General features: G+C 43.9%; 1 protein-coding gene across 3 annotated transcripts in view; it reads right to left on the minus strand.

Moving 5' to 3' along the window:
- Nedd4 (NEDD4 E3 ubiquitin protein ligase) overlaps positions 1 to 16,289 on the minus strand; it is a 121,699-nt gene that overhangs the window by 81,152 nt on the left and 24,258 nt on the right. For all 3 annotated transcript variants that reach the window (XM_045161033.1, XM_045161034.1, XM_045161030.1), the window contains one exon: positions 5,906 to 5,959. In XM_045161033.1, coding sequence (XP_045016968.1) covers positions 5,906 to 5,959 — 54 coding nt within the window. The remainder of the gene's footprint in view (positions 1 to 5,905; positions 5,960 to 16,289) is intronic.

Consider the following 16,289-nt stretch of genomic DNA (forward strand, 5'->3'; position numbering starts at 1 on the left):
AAGAAACACAAACTAAGCCACAAGACTCACTATAAACAGAGCGCATGCCTGTTTACATCTTTGCATCCCAACACAGCCATTCAGACGGGATTGCTCATGAGCGCTGATAAAGCTCTCTGAGCAGAGAACAGTAGATGGCCTGTCCCTTCAGAGGTTGTGTGATTTTGTATATATATTTTTTTCTGTTCTGTATTTATTTAACCTTTACTGTATTTTCACTTTACTAGGCCAATAAAAGTTTAATATTTTAATTTCTCTCCCAAATGCCATAGACCAAGGTCGGTATTCTATTTGAAAGAAACAAACTTATTTTTAAATAATACTCTAGGGTATATTTAAACCCCTTACCTGAATTTTATAGCCAGGACTCCAGCAATAAATATATACTGGCTCATTCATAGGAAAGTGAGAAGTAAAATAGTTCAGTTGTTTACACCACATGGTACTACACCCAAGTTGTATTTTTCTAAGTAAGTTTTTTTCCTAACTAAAAGCAAATATACTCATACTTTGTTTAAAAAAGAAAATTGCTTAAGTTAGATGTTTTTAATCCCAATTTTATATAAACAGTATTTTTAATCAATTAAGCCATGACAAAATAAAAGTATGATGATCTGTTAAATTTTATTTGCCTGGAATGAGACATTACTACATTTTAGGAGGTGCATAATAGTTGTAAACTTAGTAATACAATTAATATGTTACTTTAGTTTAATATAACCTATCTCCTTATGATTTTACAGACTTCAGTAAATATCCCTTTATTATTGTTTTTCTTTAAAGAAGGAAAAGTCCTAATCACTTTCCTTCCTTCTAACTACTCCATGTTTTCTTTTTGGATTAAGTTGAAGTTTAATAACTTAAGGCATGGATGACTTCTAATATGCTAATTAATGAGCACTAAGCACACACACCTATGGCCAGTTAATTTAAAAAATCCCCATTTAACAATTAATATAAAGTCATGAACTCCAGGAATTTGGTCAGAAGAACATTTTCTCTTTGGTAGACCAGCTTTACTACAAGCCTAAGTTTTTTTTCATATATATATCTCCCATCACTCCTGTTTGAGTTGAAGCCTGGAACACTGAGCCGCACTGCTGGGTCAGGTCTGAGACAGCATGGGATCACAGGGGCCTGGGGCATCAGGACCAGTGCCACCCCTCAGCTGGGTCAGGTCTGAGACAGCATGGGATCACGGGGGCCTGGGGCATCAGGACCAGTGCCACCCCTCAGCTGGGTCAGGTCTGAGACAGCATGGGATCACAGGGGCCTGGGGCATCAGGACCAGTGCCACCCCTCAGCTGGGAGGGGTCCATGCTCATCCTGTAGAACTTCACAATCTTGAATGAAATGGACAGCATCTATGGATGGAAGCTCAGGACTACACTCTGAGCTGTTTGGCTATTGATAGCCTTTGGGTAATGCTAATCACTGATTGACCTTAAAAGCCAGTGTCAACTGTGATGGATAACTGTATTATCAATTTGGTAGCAATGAAAGGCCAGTCCATATGTTGCTATCAAGGTATTTTTTTAATATTTTAAAATTTTTATTGTTGTTTATTTATTTGAGAGTGGGGAATGGATAAGCTTCTAGCTGCTGCAAATGATCTCAAGATGCATGCACCACCTTGTTTATCGGACTTACATGGGTCCTGGGAAATCGAACCTGGGTCCTTTGGCTTTGCAGGCAAGTGCCTTAACTGCTAAGCCATCACTACAGCCCAGCTATTAAGGTATTTTTACAGATGGAATTACATTGAAATCAGTGGACCTTCAGTAAAGCCCTGAGAGCAAAGACAGATTTCCCAAAGGAGCAATCCGGCCTCAGCATTCCAACCTCCCCAGTGTCTCCACAGATTTCAGACATACCAGATTCCAAATCCTTGTGCACAAGCTCCTGGAGTGACGGCTCCATAGGTAAGAGCACTTGCTGTCTAAGTATGAGGACCTGAACCTGATACTCAGAACCCAGCTAGAAAGCCAGACATGGCTTCTTCCTCAGGAAAACGGCAATGGTGGGTGACGCTGGCACAGGCATGGGCTCATCGAGGCGAAGCTGAACCAGGGGTGCCGGCTGGAAGAAAGGAAGGTCGCCCTATTCTTTCTCTAAAGGAAATATTGTTCATATGGCAAATGTCTCCCCAATGGCTAGAAACGGTTTCAGCTTAGTTATACTTATGCTCTTTGTCCTATATTTCCAAAGAGATTTGCTAAGAAAATGAGACTTATGAATGCTACAAAAGAGTAAGAATAGAATGTAGTTCCTATCACTCCAGCTGGATTTGAAATCCTGGAACGTTCAGCCTGCAGGGCTGGGTCCAGTGTTGGCATGGGTACTTTGTTGCTTTATGGTCAGGCCTGTTCCTCCACAGATGGCTATGGCTCGCATCCGGGGTGATCTCAGAGCAATCTGTGTGCTTAAGATGATGTTCACCACCCTGTTCTAACTCTCCCATTAGCTGGTGATGAACACGTGTTAAGAAGAGCTCTATTTCCAACACACAGCAGAGGATTTTAACCTACAGATAAAATGAAAATGGTGCCCATTAACTAACACCAAAGATAAGGTACTGGATTGCCACAAATGCAAGGGTTCATGAATATTAAACAAGATGTTTATATCATCATGAAGAATTTTCTGGAACTGGGATGTAACTCAGTTGGTAGAGTGCATGCCCAGCTGGCATGAAGCCTTGGGTTCAACATCCAGCACCTCATAAACCAGGTGTGGTGTTGGACAGCTGGAATCCCAGTGCTCCGGAGGAGGAGGCAGGAAGACCAGAATTTTAAGGTCATCCTCAACTACATAACACTTTTGACAACAGCCTGAGTTGCATGAGACCATGCTTTACACAAAGAAATTTAGGGCTAGAGAGATGGCTTAGGGATTAAGACACTTGCCTACAAAGCCTAAGGACCCATGTTAGACTCTCCCGGTCCCATGTAAGCCAACACGCAAGGTGACGCAAATGCTCAAGGTCGCACATGCGCATAAGGTGGCGCACACATCTGGAGTTTGAATGCGGTGGCTGGAGGTCCTGGTACACCAATTCTCTCTCATTAAAAAAAAAAAAGAGTTCAAGGTCATGTTCAGCTACACAGTTTCTGTAGTCAACCTGAACTACATAAGATCTTGTCTAAAAAAAATTTATTTTAAAGGGAATTTTCTAAATACCACCATAGCCATTATCTCATTCCATCCTCACAGTATACTTAGAAGCTCAACAAAACAAATACTGTCACCCTTCTTTTCCAATCATGTGTGTGTGTGTGTGTGTGTGTGTGTGTGTGTGTGTATAAGCATGTGCATGCCACAGCACATATGTGGAGATCACAAGACAACCTTGGGTATCAATCTCCATCTTCCACCTTGTTTGAGGACCTCTGCTCATGTGCTGCTACAGGTACTGTCTCTGTCTTCCATCTTGAAATAGCAGCGCTGGGGTTATAGATACACGCTACCACGTCCAGCTTTATATGGATTCTCAGGATCCAGATTAAGGTCCTCGTGCTTGCTTGGCAAGGACTCTTGCCTGCTGTGCCATCTCCCCACTTCTAGTCTCTCTGTCTTTAATGAGAGAAAATATTTTCATATTGAATGTCTAGAGTTGCTAATACATGTGCCAAATCAGAGGTAGGGCTGTAACAGAACTTCTGAGTCCTTGGTGTGGGGATCTTTTACACCCTGATTGAAACATACCTTTATTTCTGCCTTATTAAAAGTTTTAATGTTTCTGCATACCACATTTACCAATCTAGAAGTACCCAATCACTAATACCAAAACCAGTGCTTTTCTCTATGAGCTCATCGTGACATGCAGTACAGCAGGACATGCATGGTAAATACTCACGGAATGCGGTGAGCCAAATGCGCTCGGCAAATATCAATACTGGCAATGAACAGTCACACCACACAAAAGCTGCTGGCAAAAAGGACCAGATAGCAGAGCATGGTAGAAAGCAGAGATGAAATGTCCTTCCTTGTGGACAACATTCAAAGAACTTGAACAAAATAGCTCACCAACAATATACCCAAGATTCAGGCAAAAATTCACTTTGGCCTAAGTGACAGCAGGAAAAGGTAACCCAGCAACGCCATGATTCAGCACCTCAAATCCAGACACACACCTCAGAGGCGCACTCAATATGTATGTGAGGCACCACAGAAAGAATGACTATCTATTAATAACAGCAACCCTCAACCCCACAAAACACACTAATGTATGCTAAGGAGATTTAATACATAAATATGGTACGAGCTTTCAAGGACAGAGAACAGAATGGATGAGAATGTATCATCATGGATCAACCTCCCAAAACAGCACTAAGTAAAAAGCCTGTGAGAAGCCAGGCATGGTGGTGCACGCCTTTAATCCCAGCACTCAGGAGGCAGAGGTAGGAGGATTGCTGTGAGTTCAAGGCCACCTTGAGACTACACAGTGAATTCCAGGTGAGCCTAGACTAGAGTGAAACCCTACTTTGAAAAACAACAACAACAAAAGCCTGTAAGAAATGAACTCAGACAAGTGCTGTCGGCAGAGAGGGGGCTCAGGCAGAGTGCTTGCCTGATATGAACTAGGCACGCGCTTACAATATGGAGACATGGAGACAGACAGATCCCCGGAGCTCAGTGGCCAGCTGGTCTAGCTTTACTGTTAAGTTACAAGCCAGCTGTAGACACTGTCCCAGAAGAGGTGACACCATTTCTGGGACGGAACTCAAGGTCGTCTTCTGGCCTCCACAGAAAGGTGCTCACACACTTGCACACATGTGTGCACTCCCCACACAGAAATAAAACAGACAAAACATCAGGACTAAACTTAATATGGTGTTAGATGAAAACAAACTAGTATAGATTAGAGGAAAAATAAAGATACAGTGCCAGCCATGGTAAGCCACACCTAGCCCCAGTACCCAGGAAGCAGAAGTAGGATTGCCATGGGTTTGAGGCCAGCCTGGGCTACAGAGTGAGTTCCAGGTCAGACTGGGCTACAGTGAGACCCTACCAAGAAAGGGAAGGAAGAAAGAAGAAAAGAAAGGGAAGGGAAGGGAAGGGAAGGGAAGGGAAGGGAAGGGAAGGGAAGGGAAGGGAAGGGAAGGGAAGGGAAGGGAAGGGAAGGGAAGGGAAGGGAAGGGAAGGGAAGAAGGAAGAAAGGAAGAGAGGTAGAAGAAGGAGGATCACTATGAGTTTGATGCTAGAATGGGACTACAGAGTGAAGTCCAGGTCAGTTTCGGCTAGAGTGAGACCCTACCTTGAAAAACCTAAAAACAAAGAAAAAAGGAAAGGAAGGAAGGGAGGAAGGGGTGGATGGGAGGAAGGGAAGGAATAAAGTTGGAGAGGGAGAAAAGAAGGGAGAGAGAGAAAAGAGAAAAAAGAAGAAACATCAGGGTTGCCTCTGCAATACTTTCAAGGACTTGGACTGTTTTATCTGTTATTCCTTCTTCATGAAGAGGGGACTTCCTCTGCAGAAGAGTTAGGTAAGACAGTGGCTACGACACAAGTCACCTCAAGAAAAGCCACTATGATGGGGGATCAGAATATATAGCTTAGTGGTAAAGTCCTTGTTGAGCAGGTAAAAGTCCCTTGGGCTTAAATTCCAGTACGAAAAAAAGGTGAGGGGGACTACTAAGCTGAAAACATACAAAGGCAGATGCTCCAAGGCTCAGGGAGCACAACGGAGAAAAGAAGGCAAGACCAAGGGTGCTCTCTCTCCCATCTCCGGTCACAGGGGGTCGGAGAGAGATCTTGCAATCTGCTGCTTAGGTGGAGAATGGAAAGGCGGAGCAGACACTGCGCCTCCATAGCCGGCCGTGGCCATCGCGGTGACTCAGGCTCCTCGGCCACCCCGGTGCTCTGCAGAGAACACCTCTCATCCTTCGTACCATGCAGCTGGACTTACCAATCGATTCTCATCAAACACTTCAAAAAGAAGCCGGTGCTGCTGAGGATGCACCTATGGAAGGGAGACACAAGTCCTTAAAACAGGGAGCAGCAACTCACAGAATCCTAGAAAACAAATCTCAAAACTGTGCTACCCGCTGACCCGGTGACCTAAGTTAATTACAAGAAATACTTCACACCGCAGTAGACCAGCCCCAGGGCACTCCCCGTAGCAGTGAAGTGCATGTGGTTGTTTACTTTTCTAAAACAGAACGGAAGGATTAAGTAATCCAATGATTATTTAAATACTTGCAAATCTTTAAAATGTAGACTATATCTTGTGATCAGTTTTATCTAGTCCCTTAGAAATTTTTAAAATTTATTTTCTTTGAATTCTTTTTTTCTTTTTTTACTTTAGAGATAGAGACAAAGAGAAAGAATTGGTGGGCCAGGGCCTCAGCCACTATAATTGAACCAGATGCTTGCCAGCTAGTGGGCATGAGTGACCTTGCTCTTGCCTCACCTTTGCATCTGGCTTGCGTGGGATCTGGAGAGTCCTACATGAGTCCTTAGGCTTCACAGGCTTAACCACTAAGCCACCTCTCCAGACCTTTAAATTTATTTTTTATTGAGCATGCATGCCACAATGCACAAACGGAGGTCAGAAGACAAGCTCATGGTGGCTGTGCTCCACTTTCTTTGAGACAGGGTCTCCTGCAGCTGTAAACAATCTGAAAGACTGCAAAGGAGTATCAGTCCAGCCAATCCAAGCTCTGGATTCTCCTGGTTCCACCCCCACCGTCGCAGGAATGTGCAAGCACTCGGCAAGTGGCTTCACATGGGTACTGGGGAATTGAACCCAGGGCAGCCGACTTTGTAAGCAATCCCCCCCAACCCCTCTATTCACCTTTTAAAAATGATAATTTAGGGCTGGAGAGATGGCTTAGCAGCTAAGCGCTTGTCTGTGAAGCCTAAGGACCCTGGTTTGAGGCTCAATTCCCCAGGACCCAAGTTAGCCAGATGTACAAGGGGGCGCACGCATCTGAAGTTCGTTTGCAGTGGCTGGAGGCCCTGGCGCGCCCATTCTCTCTCTCTGCCTCTTTCTCTCTCTGTCGCTCCCAAATAAAAAAAAAAAAATGAACAAAAAAGTTTTTTTATTATAATTTAATTTATTTGCAAGGAGAGAGAGAGAGAAAGAGTACACCAGGGCCTCTTGCCATTGCAAACTCCAGAAGCACACCTTTGTGTATCTGGCTTTATATGGGTACTGGGGAATTGAACTCAGGCTGTCAGGCTTTGTAAGCAAGTGCCTTAACTGCTAACCCATCTTTCCAGCCCTCTATCCACTTCTTATATACGAGTTTAAAATGACCTAAAGTGAATGCAGACTTAATAAAAACTAGTGTTCTGGGACTGGAGATGGCTCAGCAGGTAAGGCACTTACTTGCAAAGCCTAACGACCCAGGTTCAATTCCTCACTGCCCACATAAAGCCAGATGCACAAAGTGATGCATACATCTAGAGTTTATCTGCAGTGGCTGGAGGTCCTGGTGTGCCCATTCTCACTCTCTGTCTCTATCTCTTTCTACTTGTAAATAAGTAAATAAAAATAATAATAGTAAATAAAATAATAAATATTACATTATATATTAATATTAATATATTATATGTTATAATGTTACTATAATAATACAAAATAATAATATAATAAATAAATAAAATAATTAAAAAATAAAAAATAATAGTAAATAAAAATATTTTTTACAAACTAGTGCTCTGAATCCTTGAGTTGATGAAACCATTTGTTGATCCTATGACATGGATTATACAAGCAGTTAAATGTGTACACTATTTCACTTACTGTTTAGATTTGTAAAACATGAATAAAATTATGTAGGGGGCTAGAGAGATGGCTGAGTGGTTAAAGGCACTTGCTTGCTACATCCCGAGCCTCCTCAGATAACCTTTTCAAACAAGGTGTAGGAGAACATTTGAGGAGATGAAACTGGACTCAAAACTTGGGAGATGGGGAGAATTTAAATACAGAAGTGCAGAGAACATTCTCAGCCAGAAGTCAGCAACGTGCTCTCAGGTCACCAAGCCTTGGGTCAGAATGAACCTGCTTTAGGTAGAGCAGACGGAAAACAGTATTTCTGTAATACTGGCAACAAAACAAAGAAGCAAACCAAAAACCACCATTGGTTAGTTAGAGCACGGACAAGTGAGGGCAGTGAAATCCAGAAAGGAGTTAAGCTTTGATTAATAAGAGTAAAGCAGTTTTTACAGGAGGAATCTTGAGTTAAGCCATACATTAACTGCAAGTATTTTGTCAGCAGCACTCGAAATGAATTGGACTAGAGGGACTCTGTGACAGAGACTGTGGCTCTAGGAACTCAAGAATGAACGGAGCAGAGATTCGCCCAGGATGGCCCCAGTGGGAGCTGGAAGGGAAACAGAAGGATATGGTGAACGTTACCGTCGAAGGCATCGTGAGGCGGGGGCTGCAGCTCAGTTGGCAGAGTGCCTGCCCAGCACTCACAAAGCCTGAGGTTTCACCCTCGACATCTCATAAGCCACGTGCCATGGTGCAAGTCTGTGATATAGCGTTGGAGAGGTACAGGCAAGCAGATCACAAGTTCAAGGTCGTCCTCAGCTATACAGTAAGTCCAATTTAAATCCTGCCTCAAAAAAGCACATACACACACACACACCCCAAACAGGAACAAGGAGAAACGGTTCCTTCTGACACGCAGGGCCTGGAAAGGAATGGCACCAGGATGTTTCACTTTCTAGCACAAGCCCCTCTGCACTACTTATTTCTAAACTACCCGCATTTCTTTTGTGAGTTTTTTGTTTGTTTGTTTGTTTTGAGACAGGATCTCACTCTAGCCCAGGCTGGCTTTGAACTCACTGCAATCCTCCTTCCTCAGCCCCTCAAGTGTTGGGATTACAGACATGAGCCACCACACCCAGCTAGGGTTTTTAAAAAATGTATTCAAGGCTGGTGTGGTGGCACATGCCTTTAATCCCAGCACAAAGGAGACAAAGGTGAGTTTGAGGCCACCTTGAGACTACCTAGTGAATTCCAGGTCAGCCTGGGCTAGAGTGAGACCCTACCTCGAAAACAAAAACAAACAAAAACGTATTTAAAAACAGAAGTTATGCAAATAAAGGTGACCAAAACAGAGTTAACATGGTCATATTTAAAAGAAAGACAAAATGAGAAAAAAAAAAAAAAAAGAATACCAGCAAAGGCCATGTAAAATATGATTCAAGAGGTGGCCGGGAAAAATGTCTCAATAATTAAGGCATTTTCATGCAAAGCCTGCTGGCCTGGGTTTGATTCCCCAGTACTTATGTACAGATGCAGAGTGGGACATGCATCTGGAGTCCATTTGCAGTGAAGAGGGCCTGGAGCTCCCATTGCCTAGCTCTTGCTCTCAAATAAATAAAAATGTAAAAAAAAAGCTTCAAATATCACTTGGTAAGTTGCTTGCTTTGAAAGCATGAGGAACGTAGCTGTACCTCCAAACCCCACATGGAACAAAGCTGGGCGTGACGGTGTGCCTGAGAGCAACAGACACCCAAAGATGCCCTGTGGTCTCCATACTCCATGCATCTGAGTCGAATAACTGAACAGACACTTTGAATAAAAATTAGAAAATGCAAGCTTATTTTTAAAAGATTATGCACTTAAATGTAAAAATACATAAAAGGCCTTTTGTGTAAGAGTCCTTTACTTTTTAATAGACTCCCTCTTTTGTTTTTGCATATTATCATTGAGGTTACAGCATCTGGAATTGTTGTTAAGTATCTGGTGACTAAAGAGAAAAAGACAAGAGAATCCCAGAGTCTCTGGCCAGAGGCAACTTTCTTCAATGAGACAAAGTGACTAGCCTTCCTCTCTGCTTCTTGTGATGGGACAATGAACGTGCTTGTCCTGTTGTGTTGCTAAAAGCTGAAAGCATCCTAAATGATGGCCTTTCTCAAAGGATCCCTCCCTAAATTCCTCGCTGCAGAAAGCCTTCCCCAGCACTATTTTCCTTTCATAATGTCCAGCACTGTTTCTTGTCTAGACTTCACCATCGTCAATCCCAGACAGCTAGCTTCAATAAAGCCAGAGATCACATCAGCCCGTTAACAAGCATTCACAGTGTCTGAGAAACGATGTGAGGAAGATGGTACTATCAAATTCTTTTGGCTGTCTACAGAGGTAGAAAGGTAGATACATATGTATACAAATATATAGGGGAAAAAATGTCAGAGGATCATACAGCCAATGGCATGGAAATGACATAATGGCTGATTTCTATTTCTCTTTATAAAACTATGTATTGTGGGGCTGGAGAGATGGCTTAGCGGTTAAGCGCTTGCCTGTGAAGCCTAAGGACCCCGGTTTGAGGCTCGGTTCCCCAGGTCCCACGTTAGCCAGATGCACAAGGGGGCGCACGCGTCTGGAGTTCGTTTGCAGAGGCTGGAAGCCCTGGCGCGCCCATTCTCTCTCTCTCCCTCTATCTGTCTTTCTCTCTGTGTCTGTCGCTCTCAAATAAATAAATAAATAATTAAAAAAAAAAAAACAACTATGTATTGTGGGGCTGAGGAAATGGCTCAGTGCATAAGTTCTTGCCTTAAAAGCTGAAAGGCTGGGTATGGTGGCACACGCCTTTAGTCCCAGTACTTGGGAGGTAGAGGTCTCACTTGCCAGAGCCAGTTTGCCTAATTGGTGAGTGTAAGGTCAACAAGAGAGCTTGTCTCAAAATGAAGTTGATGGCTGCTTACGATGACACCTAAGGTTGTCTCTTCCCCGCAAACGCACACACTCCCATGTACACACTTAAAGTGCCAAACAGATTATTATGCACAAGTTACATTGCTGTGTAACCACACAAATGGCACACTCATATACACTCACTACATAAATCTAACGTAAGTATGAAGGGCTGGGGCGGTAGCTCAGTGGGTAAAGTTCTTGCTGGGCAAATATGAGGACCTAAGTTCAAATCCCCAACACTCATGTAAAAGTCAGGCCTGGGCTGGAGAGATGGCTTAGCAGTCAAGGTGCTTGCCTGAAAAGCTTAAGGACCCATGTTCAACTCCCCAGATTCCAGAAGGTGACACATGTGCAAGTTCATGCATGTGCACAAGGTGGCACATGTGTCTGAAGTTTAATTGCAATGGCTAGAGGCCCTGGTGTGCCAACTTTATCTCTCTCACAAAAAAAAAAAAAAAAAAAGGAGTCCGGCCTGGTGTGGTATGCCTGCAACCCCAGCACTGGGGAGGTGGGGCCAGGTGGGTTCCCAGGACTTGCTGGATAGCAAGTTCAGCCCAATCTGCGTTCAATGACAGACCCTGTCTCAAAAGGTGAGAAAGGTAGTGACTGAGGAGGTCACTTGACATTCACTGGTATCTTATCCACCCTACACACACACACAAACACACTCAGAAAAAAAGGTGTAAGCAGAGCACCACAGAAATACAGGGAAAGGAACCCTTTCTCCACATGTGCTGTTCTCATGTGTGGAGTAACTAACGGACATGCTGGGTATACTGGACTTTCTTTCTCAGAAGCCTTTGCTCTCTCCTGAGCATCTGTAATTGTAGCATCATCGTAATTTGCTATTGAGTAACTTCAACATGGGGTTCACTATTTGTGAACAGCAGTTCCTCACAAATCCTCCTTATTTAGGCTGGGGTCAGACCCAGGGCTTTGCACATGCTGTGCAAGAACGCTAAGCTGCATTCCCCAACCCTTGGTTTTCTGAGACAAGGTCTCACTACATAACTCAACAGGCCTGGAACTTGACAGAGAGCCCAGCCTGGTGCAAATTTGCGGTCCTCAGGCCTTACCTTCCCAAATGCTGGGATTATAGGCATGCACCACCACCACATCTGGCTCCAAAATGTCCTTTGAGCTTCATGCTTTCCCAAACATAGGAAAGGTACCTTCAACTTCTGACCATGATTTCCACTTGGCTGAATGCCCAACAAATTTTTTAGTGTCCTATATTATCTCAATAGACATCTTATGGCAAATGCTTTCAGTTAAAAATATGTGGGACTGGGCTGGAGAGATGGCTTAGCGGTTAAGCGCTTGCCTGTGAAGCCTAAGGACCCCGGTTCGAGGCTCGGTTCCCCAGGTCCCACGTTAGCCAGATGCACAAGGGGGCGCACACATCTGGAGTTCGTTTGCAGAGGCTGGAAGCCCTGGCACGCCCATTCTCTCTCTCCCTCTATCTGTCTTTCTATCTGTGTCTGTCGCTCTCAAATAAATAAATAAATAAATAAAAATTAAAAAAAATATATGTGGGATTATATATAAGTAAGGGTACAAATGACAGAGGAAAACAGAGCACCACACACAGTAATGTCCTTTGTACAGACAATACTTACTCACCATGTGTTTTCCATTCTTTTTTCTAGCTGTGATAAATTACCATTGGCCCACACAAATTCATCTCATTATTCTTGTAATAAATTTGCAAAGTTTCTGATTGAAACAACTGCGTAAGCTATGATCTCACAATGAAGCAATGCCAGCTAGAACATTGGTAACAGTGAAATGATGGCAAAATGATGAGTCCAAGGCAGGAGAGGGTTTTTTTAAAAAAATAATTTTTTAACCACTAATTTATTTTTAAAATATTTTATTTATTTATTTGAGAGAAAGAGAGAGTGTGTGCGTGTGTGTGTGTATGGGCATGCTAGGATCTCTTGCCACTGCAAATGAACTCCAGATAGATGTGCCACTGTCCATCTGGCTTTACGTGAGTACTGGGAGCTTGAACCCAGGCCATCAGACTTTGCAAGCAAGTTCCTTTAACTTCTGAGCCATCTTTCCAGCCTGGCAAGAGGGTTTTTTTTTTTTAATTTTTTTGTTCATTTTTATTTATTTATTTGAGAGCCACAGAGAGAGAGAGAGAGAGAGAGAATGGGTGCACCAGGGCCTCCAGCCACTGCAAACAAACTCCTGATGCGTGCGCCCCCTTGTGTATCTGGCTAACATGGGTCCTGGGGAAGCGAGCCTCGAACGGGGTCCTTAGGCTTCACAGGCAAGCGCTTAACCACTAAGCCATCTCTCCAGCCCTGGCAAGAGTTTTGAATCTCATTTGTCAATTACATGTGGATTTCGTTCAAGATACAAGTAAACAGAATGACATCCTGAGTTCAAGGATTGGAAGAATTTAATATTGACAAATTATCCATGCTACATGAAGCAATCCACAGATTTAACACTATCTTCATTAAAATCCCAACTTCACAGAATTTTTTTTCTTTTTTGCAGAAAAAAAAAAAAAAAATCCCAAAATTCTGGGCCGGGGAGACAGCGCAGCAGTTAAAGGTGCTTTCTTTCCAGGTCCGCCAGCCTGGGAAGCGTTCATGAAGACAGATACAGAGCAGGGCGCACGCATCTGGAGTGCATTACAGTGGCAAGAGTCCCTGGCATGCCAGTAGTTTCTTTTTTTCTCTCTCTCTCTCTCTTTCCTCTTGCAAATAAATAATATTTTCAGGGCTGGAGAGATGGCTTACCAGTTAAGGTGTTTGCCTGCAAAGCCAAAGGACCTCGGTTCAATTCCCCAGGACCCAAGTAAGCCAGATGCACAAGGTGGTGCATGAGTCTGCAATGGCTGGAGGCCCTGGTGTGCCCATTCTCTCTGTCTCCCTTTCTGCCCCTTTCTCTCTCCCTCTCTCAAATAAATTAAATTTAAAAATATTTTTCAAAAATCCTAAAATTAATATGGGACAGCAAAAGATGCTGAATCTCGAAAAAGAAGAATAGAGTTGGCGACCTCACATCTCTTAACTTCAGAATAGATTATGAGGGCTGGAGAGATGGCCCAGTGAGTGGTTAAGTATGCTTCCTGTGCAAGCATGAGGGCCTGAAAAAGCCTGAGACTACCTAGGTTCAAATCTCTAGATCCTACATAAAGAGCTGGGTGTGACCATGTGCACCTGTAACCCCAGTCCCACAGGGGAGCAGAGACCCAAGAATTGTCAGAGCACAGCAAGCTCCAGAATCAGTAAAGATGCTCCAACTCAAAACAAGACTGGAAGCCAGGCGTGGTGGTGCACTCCTTTAATCCCAGCATTCGAGAGGCAGAGGTAGGAGTATGGTAGTGAGTTTGAGATCAGCCTGAGACTGCATAGTGAACTCAGGTCAGCCTGGGCTAAAGTGACAGTCTACCTTGAAAAACCAAAAAAAAAAAAAAAAAACCAAACAAACAAAATGAATAGCCCACTTTGAAAAATGGGGAAAAACTTGAGTAGGAATTTCTTCAAATACATATAAATGGTATGTAAAGAGGGGCTCAAAAATTTGTTTTGAGACAGGGTCTCATGTAGACTAGGCTGGCCTTCAACTCTGTGTAGCTAAGGATGGCCTTGAACTCCTGACCTTGCATCTATCTCCTGAGTGCTGTGCTTACAGGCACGCACCACCACTGATGCAGTGCTAGGGACTGAACTCAAGGCTTTGTGTAAGCTAGGAAACCACTCTGCTGTTGAGCTATATCCCCAGTCCATCATAATTATCAATCACCAGAAGAATGCTGATCAAAACTACAATGAGAGCCTTTAAAAAAGAAGAACTCTGATCCCTTGCAACAACATGAAGGAACTCTAAGGATATTGGGCTTATGAAATAAGGTATTCTTAGAAGAAATACTGTATGACTGCACTTACGTGATGTCCCCAAGATAGTCACACTAAAGTACAGTGCAGAGCATGGCTACCAGAGGCTTGGGAAGAGGGAGGGATTCAATAAACATGAAAGCTGGTCATGGTGGTTCACACCTTAAATCCCAGCATCGAGGAGGCAGAAGTAGGAGGACTGCCATGAGTTCGAGGCCACCCTGAGACTCCATAGTGAATTCCAGGTCAGCGTGGGCCAGAGTGAGACCTTTCCTCGAAAAAAAAAAAAAAAAAAAAAGAGGATGAACCTAAATGCTGTTACTGAGTTGATAAAATCTTCAACTACTATCACTTTTCAATTTAGTTCCATCAAGTCTTTCCTTATCATTTAGAGATCTATTATTAGGTCTATACACATTGTTCTGAAGTCTACTTTGGCTAATGTTAATACAGCCATTAACATTTTTCCCCAAAACGTTTGCATGATATCACTTTTTCTGTCCTTCACTTGACTGGGTCTTTATCCTCAAATTGTGTCTCCTATAAACAGTGAGATGATTTGGATTTGAAATGGATAGGAATGGAGATCCTCACGTTAATCAAAATAAGCCAGACTCAGGAAGACAAGTATCACGTGCTTTCTCTCTCAAAATAAATTATCATAATACCATACACAGGTGAAGTGGCTCAAGCCTACAATCTCAGCTTCAGGAGGCTGACGTAGAAAGATCACTGTGAGTTCAAGGCCAGCCTGGGCTACAGAGTGAGATCTTGCCTCAAAAAAACCCAGAGCCATTTAAGTAGAAAGGCTTCTAATGAGGGAATCAGAAGGGAAGCGTGGGTTGGGGAGGTGGGAGATAGGGGCTGCCACTAGACTGGAAGGACACAGGTAGTCCTGGCCACACAGCCATTGCATGTCCAACCGAGGCCTTGCTGAAACCTGAGACCCTGGGAAGGACTGTGTGAGCTCACTGCCTGATGCTTCAGAGTGATCTCAGGAACCCCAGACTGTGGCTCCATGGGGTGATGCTGTGTCTGTCCCCAGGAGGGTTCTCTGTCTGGGAACTTGAACCCCTAACCACAAACAGCTCGGAGTTGTAGAGAGAGGAAGCCTGAAGCCTGGCCACTCCTCTGTGGTTCTCGGTCCTGTGTGTTCTTCCTGCTGGGGACACTGGATGCTGTGCTCCAGTTTAAGGAGTAAACTGTCCTCCACAAAATGGAATCCCATCTTTAGGGCGCACACCTCCAAACCAGGATTTCAGTTGTGCATGAGGTCGTCACTTAGCCCTCTGCGAAGCTTCTTTCTTCTTGATACCATCTTAGGGATAGCGCCCAGGGACTCCACGGTCACACGCTCTCCTGCATGTCTGCCAGACCCTCTGTCCTGGGTACCCCTGAAGGATGAGCCGTTAGCGTACGCCCATCCCACAGATTACTGCTGAGGGTGCCAAGTTGTTCTACAGACAGGAGAGGGACAGCTTCTTGAAACAGGAAGGTGGTAGGTGAGCTCACAAAGTGGCTGTGATGGTGAGGATGTCATACTTATTTGAGAGAGAGACAGAGAGGGGGACAGAGGGAGACAGAGACAGAATGGGCGCATCAGGGCCTATAGCCACTGCAAAGGAACTCCAGGCATATGTGGCATCTTGTGCATCTGGTTTACGTGGGTGCTGGGAAATCGAACCTGAGTCCTTAGGCTTTGCAGGCAAGCCTCTTAATCACTAAGTCATCTCTGTAGCCCCTTCCCTTAGAGTTTTAAATTTGGTAACTTCTCT

The sequence above is a fragment of the Jaculus jaculus genome, chromosome 10, assembly GCF_020740685.1.
Source record: "Jaculus jaculus isolate mJacJac1 chromosome 10, mJacJac1.mat.Y.cur, whole genome shotgun sequence".
Taxonomy (NCBI): Eukaryota; Metazoa; Chordata; class Mammalia; order Rodentia; family Dipodidae; genus Jaculus; species Jaculus jaculus.